Source organism: Podarcis melisellensis (genome assembly GCF_964234715.1).
Source record: "Podarcis melisellensis genome assembly, chromosome: 12".
In the NCBI taxonomy this organism is placed as follows: Eukaryota; Metazoa; Chordata; class Lepidosauria; order Squamata; family Lacertidae; genus Podarcis; species Podarcis melisellensis.
The window spans coordinates 52156564-52171092 of NC_138544.1; the positions used below are offsets into that span (position 1 = coordinate 52156564).

Here is a 14529-nt window from a genome sequence, read left to right on the forward strand (position 1 = left end):
ACAGCTCTAGCAAGAGAAAGTTTGACAGGGAGCAAGGATCCAGTTACAAAAACCTTAAATGATAGCAGAGCCACACCTCCAGAGCTTTCAAACCACAGGTATTCAAACCACCTCATCCCTCGAGCATCATTAACAGGGAGAGTAGCTGCAGGCCTGCAGATACCTACAACCCAGTACAAAGTCGCAACACACCATTCCCTTCGGAGAAGACAGAGATCCCAGGAAACCCTACAGCGCTAACGCCAACAGATATCATCTGTAGAGCTTTGTACAGGAATACACACATTCAGGAGTAGGCGTACTGAACTGGTAGCATGTAACTATAGCTGTGTGCCTACAAAATAAGATCCAGGTATTTTAACTGTGTACAAAATGGGGTGCATACAATGGTACAGTATTATGCATGAGAACACTCGACTCAAGTGCTCCTTCACCTCCAAATCAGGCACAGGTTTATTTATTATGTTCATATCCCACCTTTCCACCAAAGAACTCAAGGAGTCATATATGGTTCTGCTCTCCCCCTTTTATATTCACAACAACCCTGTGAGGAGGGTTAGGCTAAGAGATGGTGACTGGCCCAGGGTTAGCCAGTGAGCTTCAAGGCTGAGTAGGGATTTAAGCCCCGATCTCTCAGGTCCACGGTAATCACTTCAGCACACTCCAAATTCCACAAAATCTCATACATCTACCACGGCCAAGCAGCTCAGGGCACACATGTTCACACATGCACAAACACCTTAGCCCCAACTTCGCATGAGAAAGCATGACTCTCCCACCTAGCAAGCTCTGCAATATTTTGAAAAGCAAGAGTGCCAATACTGAAGCTTTCCCCAGATGCAACTGACATACACCATGAGCTCCCAGGAGACACACATGGCCCTCCAGATGAATGAAAAAAAGGCATCCAGAAAACTATTATTTCCGGAACTGGGTCACCCGCCAGCACCAAACCACACGTGCGGCAGGCGCAACACATGCAAGGCCCCCCCCCTCCAAAGCACCACCACCCACACAGCTCCAAGAAAGAGGCTTGCCTGTCACCACTAAGAGCTGCCGGACACACATCCTCACATATATACACAACCTGCAGACGCCCGTAAGCACACAATGCCCACTCTGTCCTTTTCGTTGCATGAACATGACACATGCAATTCCCAACATTAATTTGGTTCTTTCCGGGCTGCAATCCAGAGCACTATTCACAACCCCTTTGACCTCAGCAAGACTTGTAGCCAGAAAAGGACATTTAAGATAGGGGTCAAGGTGTGCCATACATATATTTATACACACACACACACACACGTATATATATATACGTGTGTGTTTGTGTGTGTATACACATATATATATGTGTATATGTATATACATATACATACATACACACACACATACACATCACAGATATAATTTCCACTCTGCAAGCACTACATATAAGGTGCCCACAATGCTTGGCTCAGAAAGTGTTTCCTCCCCGGGGGCAGAGGACTCCGTTTCACAAGGGAGGCCACCCTGTCGACACAAAACAGTCACTGTAAACCCATCTGGGCCCTTTAGCCCAAGATTTTAGGAAAAGAGCGGAGCAGAGAAAGTGACACAGACCTGGAGAGGCCAGCCCTTCCCAGACCTACGCACTCCCAAGTGCACACGCGAAAATGCCAGGCAGAGGCACACCCCCTTGTGCTCCTCTCCTCCAGCTGAAAGGCAGGATTAAATGCTGCACACGGGAGTCCCAACACACAGAAAGAGAGGGAGGAGAGCAACTCCTAGGCACACACGGTGCAAAAGTGCAGCCCCCCTAGAAAATGCAAGATCCACCCTCCTCTTCCTTGCATTTTGGCCTAGCTGGCGAGATCTGGGGAGGGAGCAGCACCCCCCCCCCCAGCCTCCTCGTCCTTCCCACCCCCCAAGTGCCCGGCCCCACTCACCAATCACCTCCTGCAGCTCGTAATCATCCTTGTTGATGGACCAGGGAAGGGAGCTGGAGTCTTCAGCAGCCATGGCACCAGCAGCTGCTTCCCCCAGCACAGGCAAGAAGGGAAAAGGGAAGGCTGGCAGGCCTGGCCCCCCCAAAGGCAGGGAAGTGGGGAGAGAAGGGGGGAGGGAGAAGAAGGAGACCGGAGCCTGCCTTGACTTTTCCCACGCACAGCAGCCTGCCTCCTGCTCCCGCTTCCCTCCTCCTAACAGGGGCCAAACTTAGCCTGCTCTTCCCACCTGCCCATGCCCAGAAGCGCGCGGTGACGTCACCCCGCACGAGGTGGGGGGGACGCCGACGCCATCTTGAGCGTGGCGTCCGCTTGAGTAGTCGCTTACAGTATAGTATGAAACAAGGGCATGACTTCGGGTTGTGTGGGGGCTGTTTTCTTCTAATATATATATAAATATATGTATATACTCCACGAACGGGCCCACCGACTCCCGTTCTCCCGCCCGCCGCTGAATTGTACCACGAGTGCGGAAAGGAGGCTGAGGCGATGGGCGCCGCACCCAAGATGGCGGAAGGCGCATTCTTCGTCTTCGCTCGTCTCGAACGAGCCGGGAAGGAGCCACGCCCCTGTGGGGCTGGGCGGCGCTGATTGGTGAGTGGGCGAGGTGGGGATAGATATCTTGCCGGGTATTGGCTAGCTTGGGTGTCCGTCACGCTTCGTTCCCGCCTTTGTCCCTTGGCAGGACTTGGTTGCTGGACTGAGATGAGCAGGGGAGGGCTTGGCTTCATGTTGCCTTTTGCTGGAAGGAGGAAGAGTTGAGCTGGGTTGGGTAGGAATGCAAAGCATTTGCCAAGCTAGGAACTGTAGCTCGGAAGATTTTTTGCTCAGTATTTCAAATGCTGCCACTTGGGCAAAGGTGTCTCTGAGCATGCACAGAGTGCTTTTCTCCTTTTTAAAAAAAAAATCTCTGTAAAAGGGAAGCCTGTTGAATTTGCATAGCTTCTCCCTGCGATTGGCAAACCCTGTTGTGTTGCAACCCTATTTTCTTTCTCCTTTTCTCCATGCAGAAAATAACTTGCAAAGCTTTGAGCAACGTCTGCCAAGACTTCCATTAAAAGTCTGGCGTTTGGCACAAGCCTAGTTTTCAGGTGTCTCTTCATGCCAAGAGGCCTGTTCAGATGAGCCAGCCGTTTAATGATGTTTATTGTATCGTTTTTCTGACACATTATTATTTTCACTCGCAATATTTTGTTGTACGCTACTTTGGTATTTTATATCAGCTGTTTATAAATATTTCTTTAAATTAAAATAGAAATAAACAAGGCCCTAGTAGGGCTTGTGCCATTTCTCTCTCTCTCTTTTTAAAAAAAATAATATTTATTACTTTTAAACCTTACAAAAAAGAGAAAAGAAAAGAAAGAAAAAACAATACAGTACAATATATAAACAATACACAACACAACATTAACACATTAAACAAAATGAGAGCAAAAACAAAAAAACACATCATACCATCTCAATACCCTCTCTTTCATTCCCTTGTTTCATCGACCTCCTCTCACCTCCCTTTTTGTATTCCATTTCTATTAATTATTTCAGCAAGTCCTTTTGGTTTGTGCCATTTCTCAAAAAGACCAGTCTTAAAGCAGTATCATTGCACTTTACACAGTCATGACTTTCCCCCCAAAGACTTCTGGGAAATGTAGTTTGTTAAGGGTGCCGAGAATTTTTAGGAGAGCCTTGTTCCCCTCAAAGAACTACATTTCCCAGGATTCTTTGGGGGAAGCCAGGACTGTACAAGGTGATAGGATACAGCTTTAAATGTACAGTGCAAATTAGGTCTAAGGGAGTGATGAAAACCTCCACTGTCCGTATGTATGATCTGGCCAGATTGTGATGTTTAGCGTGCTGGTATTCCTATTTGTACTTACTATAGTTATTTAGATAAATGGATAGGCTGCTTAGTCAGAAAACTCTCTTAAGTGTTTTACATAATAACATTATTCATGTCACAGCTCAGGACCCAAATATCTGTAAGATAACCTTTAAAGCCTGCCCTTGCTTTAAATTAAAGAGGCTTTCCTGGTGATCCCTAGGTAGGAGGAGGTACATGATCCCCTTTGAGGAAAATGCAGAGGGTGCCAAGACAAGATCTGGCCTTCTTGGTGGTGGCTTCCCGATTATGGAATGCTCTCCCCAGTGAGATGTGCCTGGCACCATCACAGTCAACCTCTAGGTGCTGGGTGAATATGTTTTTATTTATCCATTTATCCTTTTTATGTTATTGCAGGATGAGCTCTTATAATCCATAATGTATTTTGAGATTTTGGTGATTTTTAATTATTATATGTCACTTTGAAACTATTTTTTTGTAGTAAGCAAACAAATATGTGTAACCAATAATGGTGATGATGTAAGTGCCCAGAGAAGGGCCTTTTCAGTGCTGGCTCCTTACATATGGAAATCTCTCCCTACTGAGGTGTGTCTGGTTTCATCTCTTTATCCCTTCATGTGGTTGGTCAAGAGATGCTTATGGGGGAGGAGCAACTGCTGCTACTAGCAACTATCATTCAGTGAATAGTTGTGCATTTCTTAATGGGCTGTGCTATCCTTGCGAATTTTATGTATTCTTGCCTGCTTGTTTTTCTTGCAAAGCACCCTGTGGCCAGTACAAATGGTGGCATATAAATCATCTAAATAAATAAATCACTCTGCACCTGGGCAGACAGGAAGTAGATCTGGATCTACTGGTATCTTTGGGTGATCCGCAGTAGGTAGGCAAGGATTTTTGACTCACAGTAGTTTAACAATAGCACAAAAAACCCCAACACATTCTCTGACTCGGCCTGCCTTGCGGTAATGTCTCACTTATGCCTCACTTTTTCCTCACCCGTAAAATATTTGTATTGTCTTTGCCCACGTATTTTGGGCAGATTCCTGGCCAACTTTAGGGTTTTATGTTAGGATCCTTGAACTGTAATAACGCCAATGTGTGTGTTTATACTGTATATAAATATATTGATATATTGCAATACTCACCCTTTTCATAAAACAATCTAAAACTATTACAAAAAAACCCTCCAGCAGTTTAAAAAGATCATTAAGTCATTGCCTGCCTCATAAACTAAAAGCCTTCTGGATTGAAAAGGTATTTAACAATGTCTCAACAAATGAAACTGATTTTTAAAAATGTAACATGGGGGGGGGGAATACAAGAGAGAGACATTACACACACTTGTGTATATCAATAAAATATTTAATTTTTAAAAAAAGCTAAAAAGAAAAAATAATAATGTGAGGAACAGTGAGGAAGGTGGCACATTTCATGGGGAAAGGTATACCTGCACAGGTAGTGTATTCCAGTGTATTTTTTAAAAATACAGGTATGCTGCCTACTACCCCAGTCTCGATATAAGAGGAGCCCTGTTGGATTAGCATCCTGTTCTCACAGTGGACAAGCAGATTCCTACGGGTGTAGAAGAGTGTAAACGATGGCAGTTGTAAAATCCCCACACCAAATAAACAGATAAAAATAATAAACAAAACGGATATCCCAGTCCATCCACTGAGCCATTGTTTTTTGCATCTTGCTCTGCCTCCCCACCCTAAGTGACCATTTTGTGTCTGGTTCCACTTCGGGGAGGGGGGGGGACTTCATAAAATTCAGAGTAGACCTGGCTAGACTAAAGTGGGCTTTCTCCTGCTAGGCCAGCTATCAAGGAAACCTGGTAAAGGGACCCCTGACCATTAGGTCCAGTCGTGGCCGACTTTGGAGTTGCGGCGCTCATCTCACTTTATTGTCCAAGGGAGCCGGCGTACAGCTTCCGGGTCATGTGGCCAGCATGACTAAGCCACTTCTGGCGAACCAGAGCAGCGCACGGAAACACCGTTTACCTTCCCGCCAGAGCAGTACCTATTTATCTACTTGCACTTTGACGTGCTTTTGAACTGCTAGGTTGGCAGGAGCAGGGACTGAGCAACGGGAGCTCACCCCGTCACGGGGATTCAAACCGCTGACCTGATTGGCAAGTCCTAGGCTCTGTGGTTTAACCCACAGCGCCACCACAAGGCAACCTGCTCTGCCTTAAATACCCCTGTTCTTGCAAATGTTCTTGCAAATGGCCCTAAATTGTTTCTTAATGGCCCTAGATTGGCTAGGTAGGGGTTTTGTGGGTTGTTGTTTTTTGTATTGGCTCTGCAGCTTGTATTTCTCCCTTCACATCCCAAATAATCAAAATCCTACCATTTATTAATTTCTAGGATTTAGGGGAGCCCCCCCAAAAAACCCTATAACAATACAAACACAATAGAAGTATAAAGGTTCCTTAAGAAAGAGCCTTGTAATCATTGCTGGGCTGCAAGAGTCCCAGGTAACCAAACCTGATCTGTCCTGCTTTCATTTGTTTCAAGACTTGTGATTGTTTATGTCACACCAGCATAGCTGGAAAGACCAGCTAGTCTGGCAGAGAGGACCAGTTACCACTGGTTTTGAGCTATCACTGGCTGGAAAGCAAATACTGTTTTCTTGGTTCTTTCTTCCTGTTTCCCTCAGTCTCAAATGTTTTTTCCTCTCTATTAGTTATAGAAATAGTTGGATTCACCTTCAGGTAGTCGGAGAGTCTTTGGGGGCCTCCAGACTGCATTTTTCAGGAGGGAGTCGAGCACGTATCTGAATTTTAGCTGTGCGTAGTTAAAGCTCTCTCTCTCATCCTAGCACAGCAGATTTTTAAAAAACCAACATTTTGAGGTTTGGAAAATAACAGGGAAATGCATTGAAAAGTGTAGGGCGGGTGGAAAACAGCAAGACGTGTAAAACAGCCTACAGACAAATCCAGATGAAGGCTCGTCGTCACATAACCTTCCTGCGAACAAATCAGGACAAATACTAAAAACAACAACCCACCGGACATAGCTGAACTGTCTCTTGGTGGAAACAAATCAGGAAAAATGCTGAATAAATAGGTTATCTGGAGGAGATCGGAACGGCAATCCACTGAGAGCATGCTGCAGAATACACCTGCAGAAATAACTTGCCTCACCACATTTTCTTGAGGATAAAAATGGGGAGATAACATGGGACCCTGAACTCTAGAGGACAGGTGCAATTCACCGTAATAAAATAAATAGACCTCGTATTCAATAACCTTCAGTCCGGAAAAGGAGAAGTGGAAAGAAACCACCATATGTATGTGTAGTCGCACCCTGGCACTCACGTTGCTTAATCTGCTCGCACGATTGTTTGTGTGTGGCATGCTAGTTCCGCTTGCTTCCCAACCGGAAATGTGCTGGATTGTCCACAATTTTATCCTTTGGGCCAGTTGCCAAAGCTGGAAGGTGAAACGGTTTGAGAAATGCCAACGCAGCGGAGCGGATCTTGCAAGTTGTGTGCATGTTTGCTTTTTACTCATCGGCTGACTGGGCCACCGTATTTTTCGCTCTATAAGACGCACCAGACCACAAGATGCACCTAGTTTTTGGAGGAGGACAACAAGAAAAAAAATATTCTGGCATCTCAGAAGCCAGAACAGCAAGAGGGATCGCTGCACAGTGAAAGCAGCAATCCCTCTTGCTGTTCTGGCTTCTGGGATAGCTGCGCAGCCTGCATTCGCTCCATAAGACGCACACACATTTCCCCTTACTTTTTAGGAGGGAAAAAGTGAGTCTTATAGATTGAAAAATACGGTATTTTGAATTGTTTGTATTTTGCTCGCACACCGATATGTTTAATGTTTGTTTTATAATGTATCATCCATCACCGAGAGCAGTGATGGGGGAGCCTGTGGCTCTCCCGGACGCCACCCCCATCAGCATGGTTGGTGACCAGAGATACTGGGAATTGTAGTCCAGCAACAAAGGCCTGAAGGTCCCCCACCTCGTCACATGAGGCAACTGCCCCAATAGAACTACTAAGTAAAATATGAAGCAGTGTCTGGTAGCATTTTCCAGGGCGCATTATTCTGAGACACTGCCTGTGTGTGCATCAGTCTCCATGCTGGAGCGTGCAAGTGAACAGGACCAGATTACTCTTCTCCCCTGTGCCCTATGCTCTTAGGATCACTGACCACATGAAGAAGAAGAAGCTGCTCTAGATGGTATTTTCCCTCCTCGGATAACCCTTAAAGTTTCTGGAACACGCTCGGGATTTGAACTTAGCAACCTTCAGTTTGTGGGCTTAAGGCGCTGGCTGTGGCAGCCACTCTTTCCCCAGTGAACAATGCCTGCCCTGTTATTCCACTCACACAAAAAGAGCAAGCGGCTTTTGGCAAGCGGGACGCCTGACCTTGTCGCTGGGCCTCCTGGTTTCCATTGAAGGGGACATTTACAGGCTTGTTAAACAAGAAGGCTCCATCTCCATTCGCAGCCCAATGAATCCTGCAAGGAGCTGGTGGACTCTGGGGTTTTTTTGTTTTGCTTCCCACCCCGCTCTGTGCTTAATGAAACAGTAAAACACACTCTATAAAGCCCCATCTCAGTGTTCGCAGCAGAGCCCTTGAGTTCTCCCTTGTTGGGGTTTTACTCAGCCATCGGCTCGCAGGGCAAGGCTTCCAAAACGGGAGCCAACGCTGAGCACAATCTCTGCCAAGGAAGTTTCCTGCACCAATTATTCTCTGTAATGCCGAGCCCTTCAGGCCGACTGCTCTGTTAGCCTGCCAGGTTATTTTCCCATTCATTTCTCGCAGGCCTTTCCTAACACCACCTAACCCCACAGCCCCCAAATGCATAATGCACACCGGCTGTTATGAATGAAGACTGTATTTAATTTGTGTGTGCTTTTATCCTGAACGTCGGCACTTTTTATTTTCAAGGAAGAGAGCAGCGGCAGTGGCAGCAACTCTGCCAATGTCCGTGCCCTAGTAAAGGTCCGGCGCCAATTGTAACCCTGGCACATCTTGTACTTATAGAAGCATAGAATTTTAGGATAGGAAGGGATCCTAAGGATCATCTTCTAGTCCAACCCCTTGCAAGGCAGGAAAATGCAGCTGTCCCATACAGGGATCAAACCTGCAACCTTGGTGTTGTCGGCACCATACTCTAACCAACTGCACGATCTCCTGGTTGCCACTGTTTGGTGGTAGAGCATCTGTTTGCAGGCAGAATGTTCTGTTCAGTCCCCAGGATGCCAAAAATACTGAGCTGGAGGGACCCAAGGGGGTGGGTGTGGCAGCTGTAATGGACTAGCTGGACACAGAGGAATGGTAGGAAGCAACTGGGGAACCCCCAAGGGAAGAAGACTCAGAACCCAGGGAGGGGCGGTGGGACAACGAGAGGTCCTTGAGAGCAGACTGGGAGGAGGTGGTGCCAGAAGATGAAGAGGTAACAGGCCTTAGTGAGCGGGGAGAGTCTGTGGCAGAGAGAAGTTCTGAATCAGAAGCAGGAGAGGAGGAAGGCCAAAAGGCAAAGATGACTCAGGCTGCAGAAGAAGCAAGGGTGTTCCTCCTCCTGCTGCAACGAAATCCCTTCCCTCCTCACCTCCCAGGACCAGGAGAAGTATGAAGTGGTAGGAACAAAGGCAGACGTAGTCTCAGATTGCTTGGGAAAGACTCACAAGATGAGGAGACTTAGGAAGGTCGGGACCTTCAGTCTCCACAACTTCTTCATGGGGCACGATCTACCAAGAAGAGTTGTTGTGCTCATTAGACCTGGCACACCTGTGTAGAAATCCTGTTTCTTCTAATAAAGAGTTCACTTCGCTTATTCTGTGGTTTGTTGCTGGCTTGCTCCCAACAGAAACATCCAATGCCGAAGAGAAAGGTGTCTCTGTCCTGACTTCTCCATTGGTTCTGTCCACAGACCAGATATTTTTTAAGCCACAGGCTGACAACTCTGAAGCTAGGGGAGCTTGGAAACCTAAATCCAGGTGGCTAACCTGTGGGCCCCTCCCCAAACTCCCATTAGCCCCAGCCAGCATCACCAATGGTCAGCGATGGCGGTGCTTGCAGTTGCAGCTGCACCTGGAAGGTCATATAGTAGCCCCCCCAACTCCCCGGATCTAAATAAAGGAGACTATTTTCTGGATCTCCTTGCCAACCAAGGTCCGTATAGTTAAAGCCATGGTTTTCCCAGTAGTGATGTATGGAAGTGAGAGCTGGACCATAAAGAAGGCTGATCACCAAAGATTTGATGCCTTTGAATTCTGGTGCTGGAGGAGACTCTTGAGAGTCCCATGGACTGCAAGAAGATCAAACGCATCCATTCTTAAGGAAATCAGCCCTGAGTGCTCACTGGAAGGACAGAACCTGAAGCTGAGGTTCCAATACTTTGGCCACCTCATGAGAAGAGAAGACTCCCTGGAAAAGACCCTGATGTTGGGAAAGATGGAGGGCACAAGGAGAAGGGGACGACAGAGGATGAGATGGTTGGACAGTGTTCTCGAAGCTACCAGCATGAGTTTGACCAAACTGCGGGAGTCAGTGGAAGACAGGAGTGCCTGGGGTGCTCTGGTCCAGGGGGTCACGAAAAGTCGGACATGACTAAAGGACTAAACAGCAACAACAAATTTTCTGGATGATGGGACAATATCCCTGAGAGATAAAAAAAACCCTCTGAGCTTCTCCTTGACCTCTGGTTGATCTTCAGCCTTCCCCACGGGAGTAGCAATCTCGCTTTCATCTCATCAATTCATACGGGTTTGTTGGAGGGTCGCCTCTCTTAGTGCCTTCTCAGCAGATTTGCACACTGCAAAAAGCTTTTCCCCCCTCCCCTCCTTATGATGTGGCTGTTGCTTAAAGGCCAAGGGCAATGTCACTGAGCTGAGTGACGGCTGCTAAAAATAGGCGCATTTCTGTGTATAGAAAAACCGAGGAAGGATCAGAATCGAACACATGGGGGGAGGGGGGAGGGAGGGGGGGAGAGAGAGAGAGAGACCCAGTATGCAGGAGCGAAGCAGGAAATAAGGGCCAATAATGAAATTTGGGAGCATTGCCAGAAAAGCAAAACAAGGACAACCCACCTATTAGAAGACTTTCTACTGCAGTGTGTGTTGGGGGAGGAAACAAAAAAGAAGAAAAAAAACCCACCCGTTTAAAAATTACTTAATTTTTTAAAGTTGTGCCTGAAAGGTGAACGGTAGGATGGAGACTGTAGAACGTGTACAGTGGTACCTCGGGTTAAGAACTTAATTTGTTCTGGAGGTCCGTTCCTAACCTCAAACTATTCTTAACCTGAGGTATCACTTTAGCTAATGGGGCTAACACAATTTCAGTTCTCAGCCTGAAGCAAAGTTCTTAACCTGGGGTACTATTTCTGGGTTAGCAGAGTCTGTAACCTGAAGCGTCTGTAACCCGAGGTGCCACTGTATTTCATTAACAGCAATAAGGGAATTCTGACTGCATGGCCTTATCCCCCTCCAAAAGCCTTTATCATATAATAAAAGATAATACTTGGCTAGTCTAGATGTATTCAAGTCTCCAGGGCCAGATGAACTGCATCCAAGAGTATTAAAAGAACTGGCAGATGTGATCTCAGAACCACTGGCAGTCATCTTTGAGAATTCCTGGAGAACAGGCGAAGTCCCGGCAGACTGGAGGAGGGCAAATGTTGTCCCTATTTTCAAAAAGGGGAAAAGAGAGGACCCAAATAATTACCGCCCAGTCAGTCTGACATCAATACCAGGGAAGATTCTGGAGCAGATCATTAAGCAAACAGTCTGTGAGCACCTAGAAAGGAATGCTGTGATCACCAATAGTCAGCATGGATTTCTGAAAAATAAGTCAGGTCAGACTAACCTGATCTCGTTTTTTGACAGAATTACAAGCCTGGTAGATGAAGGGAACGCAGTGGATGTAGCCTACCTTGATTTCAGCAAGGCATTTGACAAGGTGCCCCATGATATTCTTGTAAAGAAGCTGGTAAAATGCAGTCTTGACTATGCTACCACTCAGTGGATTTGTAACTGGCTGACTGACCAAACCCAAAGGGTGCTCATCAATGGTTCCTCTTCATCCTGGAGAAGAGTGACTAGTGGGGTGCCACAGGGTTCTGTCTTGGGCCCGGTCTTATTCAACATCTTTATCAACGACTTGGATGATGGACTCAAGGGCATCCTGATCAAATTTGCAGATGACACCAAACTGGGAGGGGTGGCTAACACCCCAGAGGACAGGATCACACTTCAAAACGACCTTGACAGATTAGAGAACTGGACCAAAACAAACAAGATGAATTTTAACAGGGAGAAATGTGAAGTATTGCACTTGGGCAAAAAAAATGAGAGGCACAAATACAATACGGGTGACACCTGGCTTGAGAGCAGTACATGTGAAAAGGATCTAGGAGTCTTGGTTGACCACAAACTTGACATGAGCCAACAGTGTGACGCGGCAGTTAAAAAAGCCAATGCAATTCTGGGCTGCATCAATAGGAGTATAGCATCTAGATCAAGGGAAGTAATAGTGCCACTGTATTCTGCTCTGGTCAGACCTCACTTGGAGTACTGTGTCCAGTTCTGGGCACCACAGTTCAAGAAGGACACTGACAAACTGGAACGTGTCCAGAGGAGGGCAACCAAAATGGTCAAAGGCCTGGAAACGATGCCTTATGAGGAACGGCTAAGGGAGCTGGGCATGTTTAGCCTGGAGAAGAGGAGGTTAAGGGGTGATATGATAGCCATGTTCAAATATATAAAAGGATGTCACATAGAGTAGGGAGAAAGGTTGTTTTCTGCTGCTCCAGAGAAGCGGACATGGAGCAATGGATCCAAACTACAAGAAAGAAGATTCCACCTAAACATTAGGAAGAACTTCCTGACAGTAAGAGCTGTTCGACAGTGGAATTTGCTGCCAAGGAGTGTGGTGGAGTCTCCTTCTTTGGAGGTCTTTAAGCAGAGGCTTGACAACCATATGTCAGGAGTGCTCTGATGGTGTTTCCTGCTTGGCAGGGGGTTGGACTCGATGGCCCTTGGGGTCTCTTCCAACTCTATGATTCTATGATTCTAAGATGGCAGCTTCTCACTTTAGCCCCGTTTCTGTCCCAGATGTTTTGGACTGCAAGAGGAGAGGAGACCCTCTGGGCCTAAGGATGTTGCTGGGCTACTGCTCCCATCATTCCTGACCTGTGGCCACGGTGGAAGCGGCTCTAACAGCATTGGGAGAACTACAGGCTTCCCCCTGCCCCCGATTATAATAGCTTTGGGAAATCGTTGTGTTGGCTTTAAAATCATATCTAGCGCTGTTATGGGTCAGTGGTTGGCAGTGGCGTAGCGTGGGGGGTGCAGGGGGGGCCGGCCGCACCGGGCGCAACATCGGGGGGTTAGGGGGCGCAAATCCACGCGTTAGGGGGCACAAATCCACGGGTTAGGGGGTGCAAATTACTTGCCTTGCCCCGGGTGCTGACAACCCACACTACGCCACTGGTGATTGGTCTGATACTACTACTACTCCTACTACTTTGTGATTTACCGGTATTCATTTTTTTAAAAACTTTGTCTGAAAATTCCTCACCCTTTAACTTCACATTTCTCCTAACATGCAAGTTTGCCTAATATATGCAATTCTGCAACTTCCCCTGCTATAATGTATTTTTGTATTTTTTAAGTACAAATTAGGAAACATACATATTTACAACAAAAGAAAATACAAAAGAAAAAGAAAATACATATAACCAAGAAAAAAAAAATAGAGAATATTTTGTCTCTTCATATTTACAGTTATTTATACCTCTATAAAATGCTATTCACAATAAAGGAGTGAAATGAAAGATATCGGGGCAGGGGGGAGAAACAAAGAAAAAAATAAAGAAGTAAAAGAAAAGAATCATAGGTGGAATTTTTTTAAAGGAGATAAGTATTCACTATACATAGCCATTTCCATCTATATGCTATAATGTATTTTTGTATAAACGGCCTCGGTCCAGTATACCTGAAGGAGCGTCTCCACCCCCATCATTCTGCCCGGACGCTGAGGTCCAGCGCCGAGGGCCTTCTGGCGGTTCCCTCATTGCGAGAAGCCAAGCTACAGGGAACCAGGCAGAGGGCCTTCTCGGTAGTGGCACCCGCCCTGTGGAACGCCCTTCCAGCAGATGTCAAAGCGATAAACAACTACCTGACATTCAGAAGACTTCCCTGTTCAGGGAAGTTTTAAACGTATGATATTTTACTGTATTTTTGGTTTTTATGGAAGCCGCCCAGAGTGGCTGGGGAGGCCCAGCCAGATGGGCGGGGTATAAATAATAAATTATTATTATTATTATTATTATTATTATTATTATTATTATTATTATTGTATATCGCTACTAATACCTGCATTCTATGCTTGCTTTATTCTTTAGCATACACATTTTTCTACACACTGCTCAGCCGGAGAACTGCACCGCCAGATTTTGGATAAATCTCGAAAGATGGCTGTCTTTCTCTTTGCATGCTGTTTTGGAAAGCGCACATTAAGTCTGTTTGCCTTTAAACGCAAACTGAATTTATGTTTTTCCCCCTCCATCCCCACACTGCAGCCCCCCTTTCAGGGCTGGGTGCAAAAGCTACTCCCCCAGGCTGAGGATGGAACCAACCTCTGGATAGTTATGGAAGAGCTTCACAGCAGCTGAGGTTTTAAAACAAATGACTATATTAGGAAGAAAGGGATCTCGTCCTCCAATAAGGTCGAGGCTGCTC

The 14529-nt window shown here is 46.3% G+C and overlaps 1 protein-coding gene across 1 annotated transcript in view; it reads right to left on the minus strand.

The window, feature by feature from the left end:
* The window catches only part of OXSR1 (oxidative stress responsive kinase 1), an 87514-nt gene extending 85288 nt beyond the window's left edge, over positions 1-2226 (minus strand). The window contains exon 1 of the mRNA XM_081882477.1: positions 1929-2226. Coding sequence (XP_081738603.1) covers positions 1929-2001 — 73 coding nt within the window. The 5' untranslated portion in view covers positions 2002-2226. The remainder of the gene's footprint in view (positions 1-1928) is intronic.
* Positions 2227-14529: the final 12303 nt, after the last annotated feature.